Source organism: Oppia nitens, unplaced genomic scaffold (genome assembly GCF_028296485.1).
Source record: "Oppia nitens isolate AA-2021 unplaced genomic scaffold, nextdenovo-longstitch-racon4-pilon3 scaffold6_pilon_pilon_pilon, whole genome shotgun sequence".
Classification (NCBI taxonomy): Eukaryota; Metazoa; Arthropoda; class Arachnida; order Sarcoptiformes; family Oppiidae; genus Oppia; species Oppia nitens.
Window position 1 is genome coordinate 4602535 of NW_026533250.1, and position 27018 is coordinate 4629552.

A 27018-nucleotide genomic window follows, 5' to 3' on the forward strand; every position below is an offset into this window, starting at 1 on the left:
TGAATTTAAATATTATGATTTTTTATGTATAATATAAAAATAATTTTGTAATATTATACATTATTACAAAATATTTTTTTTTTCAAAAAATTACTTATTTCTATCTTTAATTTTTCAAATTCTTACTAAATATTTTGTATCAAAAAAAGTCTAAAATTATCAAGGTTATTTAATTTTATATAGTAAATACTTTGTAATAGTTATCTAATTAAAAAATTAATTAATTAATAAAATAATTTAAATATAAATTTATTTATTTATCATGATTTATATATATATATAGTACAATACTAAAATTTATGTTGTGCAAATTTTTATTTAAAAAATATCCCCGAACCTAAATTAAATTCAATCCCTGTATAAATAATTAAGTTTATACTTACATAGTTTACACAAAATTCACCAGGGGGATCTTACTTAATTTTTTCCTGTATTTATAAGGCTATTATAAACTTTTAGTTTATAATTTTTATTTATTTTTTTTTGTTAATTAAATTCAAAATTAGACAAGCTGATTCATATTTATTATTAATAATTTTTTAAATAAATAATATTATAAAATTATAAAAATTATAAATAATATTGTTTTCAGTAATAATTTACTAACTTTAACACTTTCCAAACACACAAACACACAATAATTGCACTAGTACATTTTATAATATGGCATTTAATGTAATTACAATTTATGTATATTTATTTATTTAAAAAAAAATATTTAATTTATAAATTTTTAATCAAATATAATAATAAATAGTTTTTCAATATTTTATTATACCGTATATATAGCGAGCTTTGACTGTAAACGGTGTTTGTATTGTACTGTAAAAGCATGCGATCATTACATCAGATGTTTGTTTGTTTGTTTGTTGTGTTGTTTTCAATGTTGTGTTCATTCAATTCAATTGAATTCAAAAAAAAAAAAATACAAAACAAATACAATACTAATTAACTAATTATTATTGTATTAATTAATTAATTAATGTTTTGTTGTTTTTATTCAAAAAAAAACAAAACAATTTATCTGCAAATCAATGCAACGATTCATTGATTTTTTTTTTAGTTAATTGACTACAAAAATAAAGTATTGGATTTGACTCTACAGTTGTAGTCAACTTAAGACAGACAGAGAGAGAGAGAGAGAGAGAGAGAGAGAGAGAGAGAGAGAGAGAGAGAGAGAGAGAGAGAGAGAGAGAGAGAGAGAGAGAGAGAGAGATCTGAAGACAATATACACGATGTTTGACGAGAACGACGACTCAAATGACGAGCCGAAGACCATCGATGACGACTACTATGCCTTTCTGAATGTCGCCAAACAGGTAGTGTAATAGTAGTGACCAAATATGTTACTTCTTATTCTTCTTCAGTATGATTGACCACTTTTATCAGGTTTTTGTAATTTTTATCTCTCTTTCTTTTTCCAACGACACCTCCGCAGGCATCGCCCGACGAGATAACCCGGGCCTACAAATCGATGTCCAAACGTCTTCATCCCGACAAACATCTAGATCCGGATCACAAGAAAGAGGCAGACATTATGTTCAACAAAGCGAAGAAGGCGTACGACGGTTAGTGTTAGTGTGGGATACGGTGTGACCATCGATGAGACCATTGATTGTCTTTATTATAATGTTTTTGTTTGTTTCTTGGTTTGATGAAACAGTTCTAATAGATCCCCATTTGAGAGCCATCTACGATACCGTCGGCACCAAAGGACTCGAAACGGACGGTTGGGTTTTGATGGAGAAGCGAAAGTCGCCGCAAGAAATACGAGAAGAGTACGAACGATTGCTTCGCGAAAAAGAGGAACGCCTTCTTCAGCAGCGGACAAACCCGAAGGGCAACATTAGTGTCCAAATAAATGCGACCGATCTGTTTGACCACTACAACGAATGGCAGGCCATCTACTATCCAACCATTGAGGTGTCGTCGATGTCTATATCGCAGTCGATTGACGCGCCACTGACCATCAACGATACCCTAACGCTAAGCGGTTCGCTTAGTTCGCATAACGGTACCGGCCAGGGTACAGTGGCCACTGCACTACGTCATGTAGTGTCGGCCAAAACGTGGTGCGAAGTTGAGTTGGCCGCCGGCCAGGGACCGATCATTGCGCTAAAAGGATTTCGCAATTTTACCAAAAAGATGCACTCAAACTGTCACCTATTACTTCACTTTAGTCCCGTCGGTGTTCGTCCAGGACTGCAATGGGGTATTGTTTTTGTTGATAACCGTTAAATTAGTTGTCAATTTGAATACTAATTATAGTTTTTATTTTGTTTTCTCTCTCTCTATCTCTTTCTCTCTCATCAGTTGTAAGTCGACATCTGGACAAACATTTGATCGGTTATCTAACATTGAAAACAGGAATGCAGTCATCCATCAACACAATGGTGGCCTGGGATCACCAAAAAGCCCGAATACTTTGTTCCATTCAATTAGGATTTCCTCACTGTTTCGTAACCGGCAGTTATTCGCATAAATTAGAGCAAAACGATACCAAACTGAAAGTGGCCGTCAAGTATGTGTTGTGTTGTTATTATTAGTAATTTTACTGATAATTTATATATATTTTTAATTAATATACGGCATATGTTTTTTATTTGTGACTTTTTTTAAAGGGCCGGTACTTTTGGTGCCGTTTTCGAGTATGGATGTGAAACACGTCTATCCAAACATAGTATAATCGGTGCTTCTATTAGTATAGGTGTGCCATCCGGTGTCTCACTTAGACTAAGGTAAGAAATAATAAGACATGATTAAGAGTACCGTAATTATGATTTTTTTGTTTGGGATAATAGGTTGAGTCGGGCCAACCAAAGCTACAACTTTCCCATATTGTTGAGCGACGATGTACTGCCAAACGCCATATTCTACGGAACAGTTGCGCCATTACTTAGTTTTTATTGTCTGCAAACGTTTATCATAAATCCGTATAATAGACGAGAATCGGCCAAAGAGAAGGAACGGGTGCGCAAACAAAATCGGTCCAAAATAGTGGAGCGCCGTAAAGAGGCCGAAGCTGTCATTACGCTAATGCGCGAACTGTACGCCCGCATTATGGACAGGGAAACCGAGAAAAAGGGATTGATTATCGACAGAGCATTGTATGGGTCCGAGTCGGCCATTGACCGGTTCAAAGACAATGAAGAGACGTTGTCATTAGATGAAGAAGCTTTTGATGTGGTCCTACCGTTACAGTGTCTGGTGAATAACGACTCGACACTGACGCTTACCGATGCCAGTAAAGCACAGTTACCCGGCTTTTATGATCCCTGTATGGGTGAGGACAAGAAACTCTATATTAGATACAAATATAATGAACGCATTCATCAGATACTCATTGATGATAGTCAAGCACTTCATATACCAGCAAAAGGTTTGTTTTATATATGTTATAATTACCGGTAAATTATATATTAATTAAAATTTATAATTATTTTATTTGAATTTTATAGTTCATCTCATAGATTAACTGAAGTCATAATAACAGTTTGGATTTGTTGCCATCATTTGCTTTTATAATTATATAATAATAATTATTATTACATTAGTATTACAGTTATAAATTGCTTACCTAAACGAGTCATTTAACAAAATATATATTTCATAATTTTCTAGTAGTTATCTGGTTTATAGTGTTTTTTTAAAAACAAATCAAATTGATTATTATGATTATATAATTGTATATTTAAGTAATAATTTAATAAATAGTATTTATATATTATATAGTTTTAATATTTTTAAAAATAAATAAATATGTATTTTTAGTTATCAATTTAGTATTTTAATAATAAAAAACAAAATTGTCATTTATTGATAAATAATAATTTTATTGATATTTAATAATTTATTATAAAATTTAAATGCAAGCTTTGGTTTTATTATAATGTTTTTCATTGCGTTTCTAAAAAATATCATTACATAAAGTATTTACCGGTAAATTAATTTTATTTTTTAAATAATTTAATTTTAGTTGTATTAAAATAGTTACTAATAATTTTTTTTAGTTAAAAATATTATGTTATCACTATTAATGAAAAATTATTATTTTCTAATTAATAATAATAATTACATTATCACCTGAATTGCTTTGTACTATTTATTAACAAAAAAAAATATTTTCATTATTATAACATTATTATTAGTGGTGTGAAATTGATTAATAGGACCCTGGATATTTTTTAAATAAAATAAGCATGCTAAGTTTAGTGATTATTATTTTTGTTGTTGATTAGCGTTAAGCATGTCTTAAAGCGTATAATTTGTTTTTTGAGATTAAAACTAAAATCTAAAATAATATTAATTTATAATTTATTTTTTTCGGCAATTAATCTAATCTAAAGCAGAAGCTATTTTTCATTTTTTAATTAATAAGTTATTATCCATAATGTTATTGATTTTATTTAGGGTCTGTCCTCCAGGTCTTCCTCATCGACCCGATTCTTGTCCGGCTGTGGCGCCAACAATACCTTTCCGCCCAACACCGAGTCAATACGGGACGAGATAACCGTCAACGTGTACTCCATACGGTCGACCCGTTTGGTCAGTTTGCTGACGTCGGCACCGCCGCCGCCGCCGCCAGCGAACCGATACATACTGCGAGCGCTTTCCGGCCGTTTGTTTTCGTTTTCGGCAATCTCTTTCTCGATCTCACTTTTCTTGCCCTCCAAATCGGCAAACATTTTCTGCAATTCTTGTTCGTCGAGTTCCCGATTCTGGTCGCAGTCATACTTGGAGAACAGCATTTCGATTTCCTGGTCACTCAGACCACGTTCCTTGAGTTTCAATCGGACGGACGCAAAGCTAACCGTTTTCGAGCCGTTAAGTCCTGAATCCTAATAATATCGACCAAAAGATTTTATGGATAAATATCAGTGCATCTAATCTAATGAATGAATGAATGAATGGATAGATGGATGAAATTGATTACTTTGATGGCCTGTTGTATGCCTTCGATCTGTTCCTTCTGAGCGCCCAATTTGGTCATAATCTGGTTGGAGATGTTCTTGAAATAGTCCATTACTGCAAACTCTTCGTCGTTGCCGATCTCGGCCTTGACCTCGGCGTACGTGTCGTTAATTATGGCCAAAAACATGTTCTGTATAAATAAGTAATTAATTAATAATTTTTTATATTAATTTCAATTTATTAATTTTTTTTAGTCAAACGGCTTTCAGACCATCAGCACGAAGAACACAAAGAATATGTAGCTCAAGAAGAATATGGGTCCCAATACACGATTGGCCGCCTCCAGGGCCTGGAAGTCAAAGTCACCCAAAATCAGTCTCAATAGTGTAAACCTGATATTTTTGATATATCATTTGAATATTGAGTTTTTTTTAATTAACAATAAAATTAACATAAAATTTGTTAAAATTACAGTAAGAATCAGTGATTTATTACTTACACTGATTTACCGAAACTGCTGTAATCTTTTACTTGAGTGCCAAACAATAGATAACCCAACTGTGCAAATGCAAAGAATACGATGAAAAACATGACACCGAAACCGGCCACATCTTTGGCGCACTGGTAGCCAAAATTAAAACAACAAAAAAACAGATAATTAGTGATAATTCAGTGTCTGATATGATATTTGATTGTATGAATCAAATTGAATACCCGGCTTAAAGTAGAGGTTAACTGTGACATTGTCTTATTAAAGCTAATATATTTGAATAGTTTGACCCAAGCTATAAACGACAGTACGGCCAACATATTGCTGAACTGTGCCGACCAGAAACCCAATGTATCGAACTGGTAGGTCTCGATCTGGAGGGCGGCCGACGAACTGTTCTGCATCGGTGTCTGTGTCTCGCCGTCGGCCGATGACTCGTTGTTGTCGTTGTTGTCAGTGTCTGCTTCGTCGAAGATCTTATTGATGACATACTTACGATAGAACAGGAAGAATACCAATAACGATGATATAAGTATCGTAAAGATGTCCAACAGATTCCAACCGGAACTCGTAAAGTACGGCCAAAAACCCATTGTCTTGATTTCGACCAACTCTTCAATGATATAGTAGATGATAAACATGACAAACAATGTAAAGCACATGTAGAGTGCTATCGGTGCGTCCGACGAGTTTTCCAACAGGTTTAGTGTACGAAATTGCCACGAAGTCAGCATACCGCCGGTGGCAGGAAATTCGGCAATCAGTTTGGTTACCACATACAGGTTGATGTTCGGGTTATAGGTGGTAAAGTCGATGAATATGGCTCGGGTACCCCTATCGATCCAGAGATTTTTTTTCAAATCCTTAATTTTGGCGGCGGCCACACTCTTGTTGAGTGTCAGATCGACAATATAGCCGCCTTCACCCGAATAGGTGCCCAAAATACCTGTCCATTTCCACGAGAAAAGTAATGATTAATTTAATTGTTTTTTCTTAATTATATATTTGTTTTGTTTTTATCTTTCAATTACTGACCCCAAACATCGTTCTTTGCAAACGACTTGATCTCTTGCCACTGGAAACTACTATCGTTTTTGCCACCACTAGCCTCCCTGTCCTCGAATACCTGGGCATAGAAGTTATAGCACGTAAAGATTGCCCGCTGAAAGTCCCGGTGCACTTCGCACGAGTCGTTTTTGACTTTCAATTGTCTCAATCGAGGCGATCCCAGCAAATAGTTTTCATACAAAACTGAATTTTTCGTAATCAACGAGTCGTTATTATACCAACGTTCCCAATACAGGCCGTCCATTAGTGGTCCCTCAGCGAACTGGTAGGTATTAGTAACACACACATAATTAACAATAACTTAGTGGGGGTTTAGTGGGGGTTACCAACTATGGTTTAGCCATATATTATTAAAGATTATAAGTATATTGTATTATATTTTGTGTTAAAAATAATAGACTTATAATTACTTTCCAGAAGTCATCCATCTGTGAGGCCGACCTGAATGTTACGCCACTGCTGTCGGCCCTATCGAGGAACAGGTCACTCATGATTTTGGTCTGATAGTACATTGTCGGGTTCATCATCGAAAAAGTTACTATAATTTATGGGACAATTTTTATTTATTTTTAAAAAATATTTAATTTAATGTTTTTATTTTTGGTTTGAATTTTTTTTTTTTGAAAACAATTTGTCACTTACTATAGGTTATGGTTGTTAGGAAGGCTACGTAAATCAATAGCTCCCGGAGCGTAGTCTTAATAATGCTTCCCTTATCGGCATCTTTGGGCAAAATTTGTTTTGTCAACCAAAATACTGTACACACAAAAAAAATATTGAATAAAATTTTTTATTTTGTATTGATTTTCATTATATTTTTTTAAAAAAATGAAAATACCTCCAAATGTCTTCTGAAAGCGATTCCAATAGTTGTTGCCATCGATCATATCATCGGATGTTACGGAGTAGACCTCCGGATCCATCTTTTTTTTGTTGATACCTTTGAGGGACAGATTGTTATTATCAGTGCTGACCGACCAGATAGGGTTACTCATTGTTTTTTATATGTTTTTTTTTGAAAAAAATAATAACTGACAACTAATTTTAGAAATAAATAAAACTTATTATTATTATTATTATAAGTAGTAGTAGTAGTAGTATTAGTATATTACTAAATCACAAAATTAAAAAATAAACTAAAAAATCTTAAACTATTAAATGAAAAAAAATAATAATTATTTTATTCAATAATAATTTACAGAATATTCTGTTTAGCTATATATATATGTGTGTCTTTACTATACGACCGATAGTCCAGCACTGATGATATATATATTTTTAATAGTTATGGTATGCCTTTTAACAATAATATATTGGTATAGATGCATGGTTAACCATCCAGTACATATTACAGTATATATTATATATGTTTAATTTTTTATTCATGTATTTATCATACATACAGTACAAGTATGTATGAGCTCTAAGTTTTTTTATTTTTGTGATTTTCGTATTCAATATTAATGAAATTTTTGTTAAATATCATTATTATTTATTATGAAAAAACATATATATTTATTTATTCGGCTATTATTATAATAATGTTGTTGTTGTGTACAATAAATATCTCTACCATAAAGTTATGGTTAAAAAAAAGAGTTGCTATTAGAGACATAAGTTTATTATTATTATTATTATTTTGTTTATTAATTATTAAAATATGTTTATAAATTTTTTCCCAATGCATTAATTGATATACAAAACACACTTAAACTAATGGTTTTACTACATATAATGTATATATATTTAATAAATGTACGTATATTTGTTTGATTAAAATTAATAAATAATTAGATGTATTTTACGTAATAGTTAGTTGTTTATAACGTTATAAATATATATATATATATATTTGTTTGATTTTATTGATATTCATATATCCAGAATTTTTTTATGAATAAAAAATATTATCTCAAAGTCAAAAATAAACTAAACTACTAACTAATATTAACTCATATTTAACTCAATTAATATAATATATATTGTAATTGACATTTTTGAAACTTAAAAAAATAAAAACATAATATTTATTTACTAATATAACTAATCTATATTAAATAATAAGTAAATAAATAAACACAACTAATAAAAGATTTTACAATAATTACTAAAATATAGAAATAAATTTACATCAATTAAAAAAAATAATATTATTTATTAGTTTAATGATAAATCATATAAAAAATTTAATAAACTTTTGGGCAAATTTGTAAAAATATTTTGTAAATTATCAAAATTTATTGGTTTACTACTAGTAATCGTTAGATAAATATCACGTATTTTTGATCGACACAACTGTTTCAATGTCGGCACTACTACTGCTACTCGATGTCCAGTCAATTGACAATTAATATTTGAACAGTTTTTAACCATCACCTGAACCGTCTGGTCATTACATTTTGATGCCAAACGCAACACATCTTCGTCGACAACAAACCCAATGTTCAACAATGTCTTAAAACAGTCAACTCTTCCCTGATTTATATATTTTGCTGATAAATACAACGGATTTGTATCTCGTTTGAGAAAACTCTGGCAATTCATCGAAAAACTCTGATGTCGTATGAGTTGGTCAACAAAATATGGTCGTCGCTCGCGAACGGCCAGCCATACCGGGGTTTGACCAAAAAAATCGGTTACATTGACGTCAATGTCGGGACAGTCGAGCAAAATATTTAATAGATCTAACTTTCCTTTATGTTTGAAATATTATATAAAAAAAGTTATTTAAAAATATGAATATATTTAAAATATTATTTATTTTCTATCACAAAAAACCGTACCTAACCGGACAACAGAGCACAAGGGTGTCTCATTTCGACCGATACTATCGGTGGACAGTCGGTTGGGATCGGAACCCGCATTCAACAGTAGGCGCACACAATCAATCAAACCATGACTGACGGCCAAACTTAGCGGACTTGACTTTCCTATAAATGTTATACAATTTAAGTCAATTTTATTGACAGTCAATAATAGTTGTGTCAATTGCGACAAATTATTGTCAATTATAGCCAGTTGTATGTCAAACACAAATGATTTTTTCAATGATATTGATTTTGTCATTTTTTTAACATTTATATATTTTATATAACATTTTATCTAATGAGTTACTCATCATATGAGTTGTTAATTTTAATAATTAATTAAACAAAATAAAAACCAATTTTCAACTAAACTGTTGCAAACTATTATTATTATTATACTGTATATGATATGATATGATATGCAAAGTTAGGGTGTAGTCTAAACACACTAAAACTGATAGTATATTACTATTAATATTATTATTATTACGTTATGTCATAGTATGGGTTAGTTGTTAGTATGGTTTTGGTTAAGTCGTGTTTTGGCTGATTATCTATTTTTAGATATTTTTTTTGCTGTAAATAAAAATGTTTTAAAATTTTTAAAATAAAACAAATGTTATAATAAACATATTATCAATTTGACAGTCAATAAGAATAATTAGATACAAATAGATGTCAAGTTTGTGATGAAAAAATTTATTTTATCAAATTTTTTTTTTTGAATAAAATATGTTTCAATAATTATATAACTATTTATTTTTTGATAAAAAATTGTAATTAAAAAATATGATAGAATAGTATAAACCAATTGATAAACAAAATTATTTAAAAATTATTAGAATGACAAACAAATTATTTAACATAATATTTTTTTATTATTAAATTTTAATAATTTAATTACAAATGTAATATTTTTAATAGTTTTTAGATAATAAAATTATTATCAATAATAATAATAATAAATATAACTATTACATAAATTTCTAATATCATTATTTAAGCTAATAATTGTAATAATAATAATAATAATAATATTTAACTAAAACATATATTTTACAATAAATGACTAAAACTATTTGCAAATGTATTCATTGATAATAACTGTATTAATATTTTTTAAGACTTAAATAGTCGTTAAATTTGTTGTCGTAATTAACAAATGTCTAAAAAAATTTTATTTTTTCTCATAAATCTGAGATTAATAGTCAAAATTTCAAAATTGTTTTTTTTGTTTGTATTAAATATACAAATGATAAATAAATAAAGTTTTGCTCAAATATTTTTATATTTATATAAATTGAGATTCAATAGTTTTTTAAACACTATTTACAAACTATAAATATTTTTTTAATATAAATATTAGGTTTAAATTAGTTATAATAATTGATAATTATTTTGTATCTTAATTTTGCAAACAATTAATTCATATTTTTTTTAAGATAAAAAACTTTTTGTTGTTGAAAATCTTGTCATAAACTCAATTGTGTTTTCGTTATTAACATTTGATTATAATATTATAGTATTTATAAATTAAACATAATCTATAATTTATAATACAATATATATATATATAATATAATTAAATTGCAAATTAAATTAGCATAATATATATAATTCAATAATCTCTAAAAAAATAGTATGTATAAAAAATTATATTATAAATAAAAATAATTCATACTAAATTTAAAATTATATATATATATATAATATAAAAATCAATTCAAAAAATTAAAAAACTAATTAACAAACAATAATATACAATTAATTGTAATTAAAATAAACCTAAATTATTATAATAAAAAAAATTATAAATTATTTAAATTAAAATTCAATAACAATTTAAACTCTTAACAAATATTTAGATACAGTAGTAGTCTATACTGTAGTAGTAGTAGTTATCAACAAAATTGATTGATTGACTAAACAAAAACAAAACATATATAGATATATGAATTGATTGATTCAAACAAATTCATTAGTTCCGGGACTTGTCAACGGTTCCAGACTCGATGGATATGATGATAAAGAGTCGTCACTCTTTTCAAGAGCAAACTGATCTTCGGTGGTCTTCCGGTAAACAGGATTATCGAAATTCATTGACGTTATGCTACGGCTATTAAAAGTAATAATAATAATAATTTTAAAAATATAATTATTTATAATCTCTTTTAAATTTAATATATTTAAAATACAATTACCGTTGATATCTGCGATAAATCATTAGAGTTGTGGCCGCTATAAACAACAAAACACACAACAATATAACAGTGATAATGATAGCCAGTTTGCCATCGGATTCGTCAACAATTGCCGGATAGTCCTTATCATCGGTGGTGTGATTCTTGTGATTTTCTTTATAGTGTTTTATCTTATTCTTGTTGTGTGATTTCATTAGTTCAATATCTTCTATTGATTCCGTAGTGACCGACGAGGACGACGACTTGGTTGTCACCACTGGAGGCACCAAAGAGTTAGTGCCGGTCGATGTTTGAATCGCCGAATCAATAACCGATTGTGCCGTTGAACTATCAATTGGTTCACACGTTTGATTATCTTTTAGTTGCATCGCTGTCGGACAAACACATCGATAAGATTGGCGACCGGTTGGCAAACACAGATGAGAACAGCGATGATCAGCGCACCGATCGTTTGAATGCGGTTTCTTGTACGAGTGGACAATGGAGATGTCCATTACGGAGAATACACCGCCGACTAATGTGTCCACTTTGTGATTATCAATACCTAATGATAAATGACAACAAAATAACACAATAATTATACGATAATTATATTAATAAGTAACTACTGGTAAAATGTTTACCAAATTTATTGGTGGCCAATACGGACTCCAATTCCCAGTCTGTCCAATAAATGTTGTCCTCAAAGATGTCCAACGAAAATGGATGTCTGATAAAGTCTGGTGAGTGTAATATTTGTCGCCGACTACTTCCGTCAAAGTTAACTGAGTTAATAGTGTTCATCTTAGCGTCCAACCAGTAGATCTGTTTGGTAATCAAATCAATGGTCACACCATTTGGCCAAATAATATTACGGTCGACGAGTGTCTTGCGATTACTACCGTCCTGTAGGGCCCTCTCAATCCTTGGCCGCGAACCCCAATCGGTCCAAACAATCCACGACTCCAACACATTGACGGCTATACCTCTCGGCTCTTCTAAGCTATCGCTGATAATTACAGCTCTTGAATTCGGATCCGATATATTGGCCACTTCTATGTGATCTTTGGACGTATCCGTCCAATAGACAAGTCGATGAATCCAATCGACAGCCAACGCGTCGACCACTCCTTTGTTTTCAATCAGTTCTGTCGGTTCGGTCAGACCATTGAATGTCTTGTGGCTGTTGTTCAGCGGTGCTATAAACAGCTTTTCGTTGGTCACATCACTCCAGATGATGTAATTATCTTTAATGCTGTAATCAATGCCAATAGTCGACGCCAGACCCGCATACAGTTGCAAATAGTGTTGGTGTTTGTGTTTGTGCGATATATCCAGTGTCCGTATATCGTGACGATTGGCAAACACGAGCAAAGGTTTCTCTTCGCCTTTAATCTTACAAAATCGATGATCTTTGACCTCATAGCCATCGAAACACTGGCATTTGTAGTGACCTTTTTGGTCGAAACACATGTGACCCGAACACAGACCATACTGTTCGGCACATCTGTTGATCGATCAAATCAATCAAATAAACAAACAGATAATTAGTAACAAAAATAAATAAATAAATAATTTTAACATAAGTTTTACTACTAAAATGATAGCTCACTCGTCAATATTATCACATGTCTTGTTATCGGATCCCAAACGGTAACCCTTTTTGCATTCGCAATGATAGCCGGATAAGTCGTCGACACAGTTCTGTGAACAGTGATGTTTGCCCAGACATTCATTGAGCTTACAGTTTGGCGGCTCATCGGACCAATCGTCGCAATCGTTGATACCGTCGCACACTTTGGACAACTCTATACATTTCAATGGATTGGTGGAAACGCATCGGTATTCAGACGGCTTGCAAAGATCTGTCGTATTGGTTGAGTCCGACTGTTTGGTTAAGAGAAAAGAGATAAGTATTTTATAGATATTATATATTTTTTATCCCATAAATTAACTAAACAATTACCGTGTGGTCAGTCTTTTCAGGACAGTTGTTCTCGTCTGAACCGTCGGCACACTCCTGTTCGCCGTTACATAGCATTTGTTCGGGTATACAGTTACCATTGTTGCACATAAATTGGTCGGCACGACAAATATAGGTACAGTTAACTTCATCGGAACCGTCGGTACAATCCTTACTTCGGTCACACCTAACGAAAACAAAACAATAGACAACAAAATAATTTAGTATAGTATTGATATCACATTACAAATCAATCGTTACGATTCAATACCTCCAGCGACTGCTTATACACTCGTGACCATTGAAACACTGAAAGTCCGACGGCCCACAAATGGTCTCATTGGCCAATCTGTCCAATAGTCGACAGCCGCGTTCATCATCACTGTCGGGACAGTCCCGGTCGCCGTCACATTTCCAACGATCGGGAATACATTTACCCGAATTGCAGGTAAACATATCGGATCCGCATGTCTTGTTGGCGCACAGATGCTGCGATTCATCCGATTTGTCGCCGCAGTCGTCCTCTCCATCGCAAACCCATCGATTGATCAGACATTTGCCGTTATCGCAGGTAAACTCGTTTTGACGACACGACACCAAATTGGTTTCTGTGAGGTAAGAGTGTGTTATAAATAATTAAATTTAATAAAAAATAAAATGAGATTTAAGTAAAAATCATTGACTACTAACTGCACTGTTTCTCATCGGATCCATCGGTACAGTCCTCGGTGTCGTCGCACACCCACTCGCCGGGTATACAATTATTGGTGGCCACACATTTGAACTGATCATCAGTGCATGTTTGGGTGGCTATTATTATTATTATTATCAAATTGAGATAATTTTCATAAATAAATTGTTTTAAATGATTAATATTTTTTTTAAAAAACAAATAAAAATAAATATCTTTAATAATTACCGCAATTTAATTCGTCACTTCTGTCGCCGCAATCGTCTTCATTATCACAAATCCATCTGAAAAATAATAATTAGTTTGAAAATTAAAAAATTACAGTTAATTTGTAATTATGTCGTAAATTTTGTTTAATAAAAAAAATTAAATAACAATTTGAATAACTATTAGAAAAATAAAATCTGGATTTTTATTGTATTGTAGTTACAAAAAAACAATAGCTATTATAATAATGACTGAATCAAATTGGGACTAATTGTTAAATAAATAAATAAAAAAATCCAATTAAACTTTTATTTTATAATAATAATAATAATCGTAGCATTAAAATGTGTGTTTAATTGATTAATTATTTTCTAAATTGTAATGACTTCAGTAGTTATTTTGTAGTAAATTTGATTTGAAATGAAAAATAAAAAGTAAATACTTATAAAATTGAAAATTAAAAAAAACAACTAAATTGTTGTACTAAATGATTGGATGGAGGGATTGCGTGCAAACAAATTTTCAACAAATATTAAGTATATATATACTGTATATTTAATAGTATTAAATTTTTTTCTTGTTTTTTTTATTAAAATAAAAACGATATAATCTTTCAACAACAAAAAAAAACTTTGAAATATGTATTTATTATTATAAATATATATATATAAAATGATAAATCATACGATAACTTACTTATGAGGCAAACATTTTCCGTTTTGACACTTGAATTCATTTTGAGTGCACAACTTGACAGCTATTAATTAATTAATTAATTAAAATTAATTATTAGATTTAATATTTTTTTTATTATATATTTAGTAAATTTTTTAAAAATTGAATATATAAATTAAAATACAGTATATTATTAAAATATACATTAAAAAAATCGGAAATTGAATTGATTATATAATACAAATCAAATTCAAATAATAATAATAATGTGAATACAAAAATATTTATAAAAAACAACAATTATTAGTATGATTTATGTATACGATATTTGTAAAAAAAAATAAAAATTAATTAATTAATAAAACTATAAATTATTGAATGTTTGCAAACGACACAAAAATATATAGTCTTTTATTTTTTTAAATATTTTTTTTGTTGGTTTTGTTTGAAAAACAAACAAAATAAATGACAAACTCTTGTAATTAATTATTTTATCTCAAAACCAGTTAAAACTTCATGTTTCGTTAAACTTTCATTCAAATTATAATTAAACGAAAATTTAGTATAAAATACGATTATAAATAAAATCATTTACTCACTAATTGATTAATTATTTGCAAAGTTATGAAAAATAAAATATAATTGCTGTCAAAATTTATTTATTTATTTTTATCAGTTGAAAACATTTTATTTTTACTATTTTTGAATACTATTATTAGTAAACTCGTAATGAAATTAACTTAAAATTTTATTTTATTATTTAATGTTAAATATAATGTACTATATATAATACAAAAATCTATTGAATGAACTTATTATTATGATTATTATTATTAAACAAATTTTATGATAAAAAGAGTTAGAAAAATATGTAATTAAAATAGGATTATAATATTCAACAAAATAAGAGATGATAATTATTATTTTAGGTATACATTGTATATATACTGTATAATTATGATAAATAATTTAAACTCATTATTATTATTATTATTTTATTTACTGTATTATACTATATATATATATATTTTTTTAATAACCTAAAACAACCCTTTAATAAATCAATAAAAATAAACAAATTTCATGAATTTCATGTTACTTAAAGTAATCAAATATAATTATAATTAATCATTTTTCCAACAACAAAAAAAGTTAAACTTTTATATACAGTATATATATATGTAGTTTATATATATACTATGTGTTTTATTTAGAAATATTTTTTATTTTAAAAATTATTTTAAAATAATTAATTAACAATTTGATTTGCAATTGTTTTATTTTGTACAATAGATAAAACAAATTCATAAATAATAATAATAATTGAAAAGTCAGTATTGATTATTATATGTATATTCAGTATTTAGTTTTTGACAAAATAATAATAATAAATGAAAACAAAACAACATATTTTTCAATTTTATACGTTTATCACTCTCACGATATGCTAAAATAAATCAACCTACAGGTGCTTTTTTAATCATATACCCGACACCTACACACACACACACACACACACACACACACACACACACACTTGAATGTTAACAAACTTTAGTTAACAACAACCCATACAAAAAATATCACACAATATCTATTCAAATATTATATATACTATAATAATAATAAACAGTACATTTCATATGACAAACATAATTATAATAATAATATTCATAATAGCAATAATAGTAAAAATAATACTTTTATTATCATATTATTTGTATCACTAAATAACAAAACATAGTAAACATATTACAGTAATAAATGAAAATAAAAATAAAAGTTGTTTTTTGTTAGAATATTCGTATGTTTTTCATTTGAATAATAAATATTAAATAATAATGAAAAAAGTGAAATAAACCAAATTCTCTATAAATTTTCAATAATAAGTTTTCAAAAAAATCAAATCAAAATCAATTTTAACTGTAATACAAGTTATTTTAATTCAAATATATACTATTTTGTCACATTTTGTTAATATTATAGGAAAATAACATTTAGTAAATTATAATTTTATTGACAATTTATTTGATAAATATTATAAACACAAAGTTACTAAAAAAAAGATTTCCATCAACTTTAATAACTTTTGTGATTATATAACGCTATTCAACAACAAAATATCTAAAATAACATTAATATAAATTTATATTAATGTTATTTTAGATATATATATATATATATATATATATATATATATAGAAAAAAATATATATTTATTATAAATAAAATTGTCACGTATTAATATTTTTATTTTTTTCCAAAATATAAATTCAGCAAAAATCGACATTTTCATAATCAACAAAACTTAACAAACAAACAAACATATAGTTGATTGAAAATTGATAGAAAATTGGATGTGAATAAACAATATTTTTTTATATATAAATAAAAATATATGTATATATTTTTTTCCTAATCAATAATTTCCTTTCAACAACAAAATATATATTTAAAAAATGTAATTTAATACTTAAATTCATGTGATTAACAATATTGTACATAACTTATAGTTAGAAAAAAATTTTACGATTATTAAACTACACTATAAAATTGAATTTCATGAAATCTCTTATTTAAAAAAAATTGTGAATATTTATATTTAATAATTCAATTCAAGGCAATATCAATACTGTATAATGAAATCATATTATGTATGATATCTTTAATACAAATCAACAACATTTCACATACCATATGCATGAATAATAATTTTAATTTAAAATTAGATGTAAATTATTGTATGAAATAAAATTAAATCCTTAATTGAATTTATTTAGCCACACATACTGTACATACATATACACACACAATATTACATAACACCCCATAACACTAACGACTTAATAAATATTTTAGTTTTATCACTAATTTCTAATATCAAATACAATTTATAGATTTTAATTTAATAATTTTTATATACTAGAGTTAATGTATTCTATAATATAATAAATGTTTTACAAAATCAAATAAAAACCATTGTATGATTTATGCTTTTATTTTGCTATTATAAAATTATAAATGATTTACAAATGATAATTTATTATTGGCAATAAAATTTCAAGCAATGTCAAGGCTGTACACATACATACAAACAATATTGTAGACAATTTATGGCACAATTATCTAATAAAACGAGACAACATATAACATATAACATACATATTTTATTAGACAATAAATATTGCCAATAAAATGCTGTTTTATTTGGTGCTATTTATTAACTTAAAAGTTGTGTGTGTGTGTGTGTGTGTGTGTGTGTGCTGCACCTAATAATGCATACCTTTCCTCTCACACTATATATAAATTTATATAATAAATATATACTATAGTTTATATAAATTTGTTATTATTATATAAATTGTATCATCCTGGGCATCAATTTTGTAACATTTGCCGCACATATAAGGGGTGTATGATATTGGCAGGCGCTCAGCTCAGCACTGGTACTAACTGCTGCTGCGATAGACTATTGCCGATAGTACAGGTCTGAGCACATATACAGTACATTAATGGGTAGAAAGTGAGAGTAATGTCTAAAACAGTTGAAAAATCAATTGGAAAGTCGTATTTGTGATGAAAATCAATAAATATTTCTATATAACTGTAGAGAGAGAGAGAGAGAGAGAGAGAGAGAGAGTTTTATACGGTTGCAAACAAAACGGTTGTTTGCGATATACACTCTATATTATAGTATAGTATAGTGAAGTATATATTGTATATAAAATGTATTTCATATACTATATTATAGATAGTATACTACAGTATGGTATACTATAATAGGAGAAAAATCGGTTATTGAACTAAACACTTGACTTTTTTTTTGTGTGCAGCACTTTCCTAAACACCCGCCCGATCATCAATATTTGGTTTTAGCTACCGGTGCTAACTATGCTAAGGAAGATAAATAATAATAATAATAATACTTGAATAAATCTATTGTGTGACACAATGTGACCGTATAATTATAATATATTGTATATACTGTACACTGTTTTTTAGTAAACATATTTCTAGTCTAAGTTTTTGCACACAAAAAATCGATAATTGTATCGAAAAAAATATAACTAAAAGTAAACCAAACATATAAATAACAACATACTGTATATTAAGATAAATTGAAAAACCAATTATAGAATATTGTATTTTGTATTTTTGAAGATAAATTGTTTGACTTTTTAAAGTTAAATACATATACTATATATATATATATTTCAAAAACCATAATCATATTAATATCGATTATTTTTGCGGCAATTTTCATGTTGTTATATCCATTAAATAATAAAAAGGCCAAAAACCTCTGACATTGAATTTGTTAAAATAATTTTATCTCAAAAAAACCACAAAATATTTAAAAAAATAAAATGGCATTTATTTTGTCTCAAAAAATAGTTTTTATTAAATTCATGAATTATTTCATGAACATTATTATCTTATCAAGTGATTTGCACTGTAATTATACATTTTTAAAAATAAATAAATTTTAGCTATAATATAAAATATTATATATATATATAATTATAATAAAATTAATGAATTATCGTCTATTATCTAATAATATAAAGTAGAAAAATAAACAAATATTTAGTCAAATAATCATTTATTTAATATATACATCATATGTATATATCAATAGCAATCGTTTGCAAGTGCTGTATAAATAAAATTTTAATTATTTATTATCATATATCACATATTAAATAATAAATTTTTGGATAATAATGTTTGTTTAAGACCAAAAAAATATGTGTATATAATATATATTACAAATTTGTCTGATACTGTTTATTTAAATTTTCACCTCCAAAAAAAATCATAACAAATTATAAACATTATAAATAAATACTTAGGATTATTATTATTGCGGAAATGTAATAATAATAATAATAATGTTAAGCACCAGTATGTTCATAAAGACCAGACATATAATAATAAAAAAAATGTTTCTGTAAAGTGATATCCAAAAATAGTTGGCATCAGTTTCAGACACTACTACATACATGTTTGATAATACTGTCTCTGATGCGCCAAACCATCGCCTGATATATTAGATACCAATTAGGCAATGAAATAGGAGGTGTTGTATATATATATATATATATGTATGTATGTGTGTGTGTGTCGGATCAATTTAAATATAAAAAACATCCGACAAAGTCTACAATTACTTTATCATTAAATACAATATAAATATACTGTATATTAACTTAATTATATAGACAATCGTTGTGTATAGTAACGAAAATTATTGTAATTTTCATATTAGTTTTTTATAACTTTTTTTTTATTTATTTATTTCATCATACGATATATATATATAGAAATATATTTTTATTGTGAAATTAAAGTCAAATTAACTAATGAAATATCACAACAAAAAGTGTTGCCAAATTAATGACATTAAAAAAAGTAGAAAATTCAGAGATATACAGTTTTGATGTAACTTTCCTTATACTACTACTACTACTACTACTAAACATTTTAACATTTTGCATTGTTTTTATGCAAATGAGATGATATGCCAAAACATGGTGATCACACCACCACCACACAAAAAAAAACTTAATAATATGTTATACCAGTTAATACTAATAATAGATCAGACAGTGTCTTCCGATTTTTTTTATTTAAAAATAACTATAAGTATATATATATATATATATAATACTGTATAAATAATTACAGTATTTATTTATTTTTTTAATAATTATTAATTCCGTCGCTGACACACATAATTAACAATACAATTAAGTAATTAATTTTTTTTCTTTTACATATAATTACAGTATCTTTTGATATAGAAATAAACAATTTTTTTCAGTTACGCTGTGTTTATGATATATATATAACATGATATCTAAGCGTCTAATTTATTTAGTGAATAAATTTTATTATATTCAAATAAAAAAATGTTTTTTTTTAAATAATAGTTATATTTATTAATTAAAATCATTGATTCTTTAGATAAACACGAGTCTAGTCATGGGTTATCAGTTTATAATATCGGAAATATTAAGATATAATTATTGTTAATATTATAAAAATAAAATCATTAAAATTATGTTATCATTATAATTATATATTATATTAGCTATAAATTATTTCAAATAATTTTTGTGTATTTATTAAATTGTAAATTTTTACAATTTATAATAGGCAAATACATTCATAAATATATTAAATGCAATATATTTATATTATAATTAAATTTTTTTTTCAATATATAACATAGATTTTAAATAATTATTGAAAAGCAATTAAATTCTACATTAATTATTGTACTTAAATAATTCATTATTTTATGTATAAGCTTAATGTGAATATTTTAATGGGAACGGTATATATATATAAATACAAGTATAATCGGAATATCCCATTGATGTAAATGCTATCAATGATTACATCAACTGATCATTTGATCAAAAAAAGATAACATTTAAAAAACAATATTATTATTAGATAACATTTTTAAAAGTTTGCAAATTGAAAAACATTTGCACAAAATAGCAATTAAAATCCTATTATAATTATAAGTTTATATAATTTACATGCACCCATTTAATAGCTTAATATAATACTAGACAAAAACGTAAGCATTTAAATAGCTGTAATAATTACTAGTATTTTTACTGTATTATTATTATTGTTGTAAAAAATTTATATATATATATATACGAATATATAGTATTTAAAACTTTAAAATTATAAGCTACTAAAAGAAAAGTTTTTTAAAAATAAAATAAATACTTAATATGAAAAACAGCTTATTTTTGTTCAATTGAAAACAAACAGGAAAAATATTTCTCAATTGATATTTATATAAATATATATATATTTAATGCGAAATACTTGTGTGAGTGTGTGAAAAAAAACATTGCTAATCAATTCAAACTATGCTTTAAAATATATATATATATATATATATTATTTGAAGTTTTTAAAAGAAAAATATGATATAAATTTCAAATATAAACAAAATATTTATCCAAAACACTTACTGCAATTCAATTCATCGGAATTGTCGGGACAGTCAACGTCACCATCACATCTATTTAGACAAAAAATAAATAAAATAAAATTTATTACAATAAATACATAAATATTATATTATAAATCAGTCAAAAAAAAGTGATTAAATAACAAATAAATTATCATTACCTCCACGTAAATGGTATACATTTGCTATTATCCTGGCATTCAAATTGTTGAAAACTACAGTCAGATGAAACTGTGTGTAAGAAAAAATTTAACAAAAAATAAATAAATAATTAAATTAAATTAAATTTCATTCAAATTAAATTTTTAATACCTAATAAATATTAAAGTTTTATATCCTATTTTCAGATTATAATCTTATTATATATATATAGTATATACAGTATAACTTATATATATATTTGTCACATTCCAGTGAAAATGAAAACATAAATTTTAATTATATTTTTTATGTAACTAAAAAGGAAAGTTGTTTTTTAAAAATAAATATCAGCCTATAATTTAAAATTGTTGGTAGATTTGTATTTTTCGTATATATTTAAAATACAACAAAATTTAATATTAATATTAGTCTAGTTATTATGATATAAGATCTCAACAAAACTATAGAGTTTTTATATTTATACTGTATAAGTATTTTATTTTAGCAAATATAAGCCAATTTAAATTTTTTTTATTGCAGTTTACATATATGGTTACATAAAATTGTTTTTATCATTTGGGTCTATTTTATTATAATACTTTAGATAAAGTATTAATACACGTTATTTAACAAAAAAAATATGTTTCATTTTCATATATATATATAYATATACCGTATATAGTTTATATTTATAGATTACAATAAAGTAAATAATGTGTGCTAATTGAATTGAATATAAGCTATACTTTAAAAAAAAGTCAATAATTTAAAATAATAAAAAGTTAACATTTTGTTAAACTTTAAATAACTTTTTTTTATATATACGTGTATATATATATATATAGTAACTATATATTTGTAACTAAAAAACGTATATTTTTTTCCACTTCAAACAAATGCAAATAACAACTAACCTAACTCTGCAGTCATCTAATAAAAATGCAAACTTTATTTTTCTACAAAAAAATATAACTAAACTCAGAGTCAAATAACAATTTTGTATTTCAAGATTTCTAATAAAAAAAATCAAATTAAATCACATATACTCTAATAAATATTGTGTAAACACATTGAATGTTTGAGTACTCATTTAAATACATCAAAATCAATGACACAAACATTTGATTTTGAATTTTCATTCATCGCATTTTTCAAAAAAAAAATATTTTATTATTTATATAATGTCTGCAAATGTGTAATTTGTATTTTTTTTCCTTTTAATATATTGTATTAAAAAATGCAATTTATTTATTTATTTTTTTTAAATAACTAAATAAAAATAAATATATTCAAATCAGCTAGTATAAATATATTCAAATATACTCTATGTTTTTTTTAAAAAAAGTGTATTTTTAATTAAATGTCAATCAATTTAGTACTTTAACGCTTGGTTTGATATCTGAAATAAAAATTCAATGGGAGATCTAAGCATTGATAATAATTATAACTAAATGGTTTTTTTTTTGAAAAATAATTATCCAAATAAAATAACATCAAATATATATATATAATTATATACCGGTATATACTATATACAGTATATATATATATACAGTACTATTAATAGATAGATTGACACAAAATATTAATAAACAGATAAAAACATTTTTAATATATCATGTAAATGATATATACAAATTTTATTTTTACATATTTTATACATACATAAACACATATTATTATAAAAAAAGTATACATATATTTGCAAAACTGTGTCAAAATATTGAATAACAAATAAAAATAAATTATATGAATAATATTTTTTTCACATATAATTAAATGTTATGTTAGTTACTATTTATTTTCATTATTATTATTATTATCAATAAATAACATGTTCTAGTATTTCGTAAAATATGTTTTTTAATTTTGATAATTAATTATACAGTACATATAATAATTTGCTTTAAAAAAATATTATTTATGTTTTACTTATGTACTAAAAGTATTAGAAATTTATTAAAAAAAATTTAAAGGAAATAACTAGTATAGCATTTTTATAAAAAAAATCAAACGTCAATTTTAACCAAATAATTGATTAATTAATTAGATATTATTAAAATTTTATATATTTTTAAAATTATTTTATTTTATTTAGTTGCTTAAAACTTTTGCAATAATTTTTTTATGCATAAATTTATTTTACTAATTCAATAAATAAATTTCATATTAATCACTGTTAATATATTATTATTAATAAGCAAAAAAAATTACATATGTTTATAAAGTGATAGTTATTCAAGTAATTCAAATAAATTTTTTTCTAAATGTTAGTCTATTTGAAATAAACTAATATATATATGCTATTGTATATATATATATATATATCATATATTTATAAAACTGTTTATTTAAGAAAATCAATTAATCTTAATTATTATCACAATTATTATTATTATTATTAAATTAAATAAAAATTATATTTAATTATGACTGGGCATGCAATATAAATAAATATTGAATTGATGACTAATTTTTATACTACATGATAATTTGACAAAAAAAAAATAAATAAATAATACAATTATTAATAATGTATTGAATAGTTATTTTTTGTTTTCAATAGATTTGTATAATAATTGTTTCTATTATACTATTGTATATAATTATGGATCATAAAAGACTACAACAATAATAACAACAACAAAAACATTGTATCAATTGATAATAATTTCTATTTTTGTTAAAAAAATAAATTTATAAAAAATATTATTTTTTATTTATGAAATATGGGTTTTTTTTGTTAAATGAAAAACATACCAATGAATTGTTTTATATTTTTTTTGGTAAAAATTTCATTTCAAACAAAAATATTTCAACAACAATAAAAAACACATACAATTATAACAAAAATATTTGCAATATATTGTTTTTTGTTTTTATTGTGATAATAATTAATTTTTAGTTTTATAATAATAGATAGAAAATTTCTATTATTTCTATTATATATAGATATTAAAATAATTATATTAATAAAACATACATATAAGTTATAATTATAGGAATATATTATATATATATATATATATCATAATATTAAAAACATACAATACTTGGGTATAATTAAATATTAATAGATTTTTTTTTGGTTAATATTTAATTATTAACAATATATAACTAATCAAAATAATAATTTTGTTACCGTTTGTGATGATAAGCGATGCGACAATTGCTGCAATAATCATGTGTTTGATGGCTAATAAATGTCGGCAATTGTGGCCAATCGCCGATCGGCTGGACTTTTGATGATTAGTTGCTGTTGTAGTAGTAGTAGTAGTCCGCAGATAATTGTCACTCAAATCATCACTAGATTGTTGACAATTGTCTTGATGTCCAAACATTGTCTTAATATTATTATTATTACTACTATTATTATAATTATTACACATAATTATTACTATATTATAAAATTTAAAGTGATTATATTAGTTGCAATAAATTCAATCACACAATAAAATTGGTGTATTTTTTTAAATTAAAAATCATGTTTTCATATTATATATATATATATATATATACTGTATATGATATCATATAAATAATATATAAATAATTAATCAATAATTATAACTTATATGTTATGATTAATTTTTTTAAGCAAATAATATTTTTAGATATATCATACATATATTCATAGATATATTAATTATTAATATTTATTTTATCAATACATATATAAATATCATATAATATCATATATGATATGTAAATGTCATAACATTTTTTTGTTTTTGGTTTGTTTGCCAATAATTAGATGTCTATGAATATCATATATAAGTAAATAATATATCAAAATATATTTATTTCACACAACGATATCATGATATGATATATCATTTACCAGAAAAAAATAAATAAATAACATTATTATCATTAAAATTATAGACAAAAAACATTGTAATCACTGTTGTTGTTATTTAACTCAATAGGAGAGACAATATTATTAATTATTTATTTAAAAAAAACTAAAATTATTATCATTATTATCACTCAATATATATAATAATCATATGATTAATACCACTATTATTATTATAATTATTTAAACTGTAGTTTGTGTTGCTGTTTGAAACACTACTACTATTTAGTAGTGTTTTATAATCAATAGTGTTGTCAATAGTAGGGATTCAATATACAAACTACTATACGATTTGATACAAACAAACTGCACATCAAAAACAATGTATAACTTAACTGACAGTCAATGTATTTGTCTCTCTCTTTAGTTATAGTTATATACTGTAGTGAAAAATGTTTGATTCAAAAACATAACACTACTATTGTATTAAACCATTTGCTAAATATTTTCACTATACTATACAATGTGTATGAAGTCGATTGAGTATAGAGTAGAATGAGTGGAGAGAGAGAAATAGATAGATAGCTCATTGCACTGGTAGTTGGCATCCCAGGCCTCAGCTACGCGTATTGAGTGTGTGTGTGTGTGTGTGTATGTATGTGAGTGTCTACTGTACGTACGTATACTGTATGTGTGTAATAGTGTTTCAGTAATGTATTATGGTGAGAAAAAAACTACAGTCAAATCTCTGTACAATATAAATGTATTGTATGGTTAGGTTGTTGTTGTTGTTGGTGGTGTAGAAAATAAAACAAGTTATCAAAAGAGCACTGGTAGTCAATTTGTGTATAGGGAAGGGTAGTTCATGTTTTTTGTTGTTGTTGTTTACCATTATATTACTATAGCTATTGTCTCTAGAAAATTATCTAGTTTAATTAGTTATATAATAATAAAGTAAATGTGCTAGATCTTTTTTATATATATATATAATTTAAATAATTTTATAGTAATTATATTAAAGTTATTTAAAGTTTTTTTTAACAAAAAAATATATATATTAATCACAATTATTATTAATTTGTTATA

General features: G+C 25.5%; 4 protein-coding genes across 4 annotated transcripts; 1 reads left to right on the forward strand and 3 right to left on the reverse strand.

Annotated features, from left to right (window-relative positions):
* Positions 1–1176: 1176 nt before the first annotated feature.
* On the forward strand, positions 1177–3510 carry LOC128962915 (dnaJ homolog subfamily C member 11-like). Its single transcript, XM_054309324.1, has 7 exons — positions 1177–1319; positions 1439–1568; positions 1664–2212; positions 2314–2521; positions 2622–2738; positions 2802–3379; positions 3459–3510. The coding sequence occupies exons 1-7, from the start codon at positions 1236–1238 to the stop codon at positions 3473–3475; spliced, it is 1683 nt and encodes a 560-aa protein (XP_054165299.1). The 5' UTR covers positions 1177–1235; the 3' UTR covers positions 3476–3510.
* A 576-nt stretch (positions 3511–4086) lies between these two features.
* LOC128962031 (polycystic kidney disease 2-like 1 protein) lies at positions 4087–7482 on the reverse strand. The gene is made up of 9 exons (XM_054308349.1): positions 7308–7482; positions 7112–7225; positions 6880–7007; positions 6437–6731; positions 5626–6347; positions 5411–5532; positions 5183–5303; positions 4934–5101; positions 4087–4838 (listed from the first exon to the last, which is right to left on the reverse strand). The coding sequence occupies exons 1-9, from the start codon at positions 7462–7464 to the stop codon at positions 4407–4409; spliced, it is 2259 nt and encodes a 752-aa protein (XP_054164324.1). The 5' UTR covers positions 7465–7482; the 3' UTR covers positions 4087–4406.
* A 1207-nt stretch (positions 7483–8689) lies between these two features.
* On the reverse strand, positions 8690–9587 carry LOC128962743 (ankyrin repeat and SOCS box protein 12-like; the record flags this gene model as incomplete). Its single annotated transcript, XM_054309145.1, has 3 exons — positions 9584–9587; positions 9253–9399; positions 8690–9162 (listed from the first exon to the last, which is right to left on the reverse strand). Coding segments are annotated over exons 1-3 (624 nt in total), but the record flags the coding sequence as incomplete, so codon positions are not given.
* Positions 9588–11167: 1580 nt separating this feature from the next.
* Positions 11168–25469, reverse strand: LOC128962622 (very low-density lipoprotein receptor-like). The gene is made up of 12 exons (XM_054309010.1): positions 25276–25469; positions 22154–22223; positions 21994–22043; positions 15014–15074; positions 14339–14394; positions 14110–14229; positions 13691–14027; positions 13423–13606; positions 13069–13343; positions 12101–12963; positions 11478–12021; positions 11168–11392 (listed from the first exon to the last, which is right to left on the reverse strand). The coding sequence occupies exons 1-12, from the start codon at positions 25316–25318 to the stop codon at positions 11242–11244; spliced, it is 2754 nt and encodes a 917-aa protein (XP_054164985.1). The 5' UTR covers positions 25319–25469; the 3' UTR covers positions 11168–11241.
* Between the last annotated feature and the right edge of the window lie 1549 nt (positions 25470–27018).

Coding starts and splice junctions, on each gene's coding strand:
- LOC128962915 (XM_054309324.1), top strand. CDS start 1,236: ATGTTTGACGAGAACGACGACTCAAATGACGAGCCGAAGACCATCGAT. Junction 1,320..1,438: donor TTCTGAATGTCGCCAAACAG/GTAGTGTAATAG, acceptor ACACCTCCGCAG/GCATCGCCCGACGAGATAAC. Junction 1,569..1,663: donor AGCGAAGAAGGCGTACGACG/GTTAGTGTTAGT, acceptor TTGATGAAACAG/TTCTAATAGATCCCCATTTG.
- LOC128962031 (XM_054308349.1), bottom strand. CDS start 7,464: ATGAGTAACCCTATCTGGTCGGTCAGCACTGATAATAACAATCTGTCC. Junction 7,226..7,307: donor CTTTCAGAAGACATTTGGAG/GTATTTTCATTT, acceptor TTGTGTGTACAG/TATTTTGGTTGACAAAACAA. Junction 7,008..7,111: donor CCTAACAACCATAACCTATA/GTAAGTGACAAA, acceptor CATAAATTATAG/TAACTTTTTCGATGATGAAC.
- LOC128962622 (XM_054309010.1), bottom strand. CDS start 25,318: ATGATTATTGCAGCAATTGTCGCATCGCTTATCATCACAAACG. Junction 14,395..15,013: donor GGAAAATGTTTGCCTCATAA/GTAAGTTATCGT, acceptor ATTATTTTTCAG/ATGGATTTGTGATAATGAAG. Junction 14,028..14,109: donor ATCCGATGAGAAACAGTGCA/GTTAGTAGTCAA, acceptor CTTACCTCACAG/AAACCAATTTGGTGTCGTGT.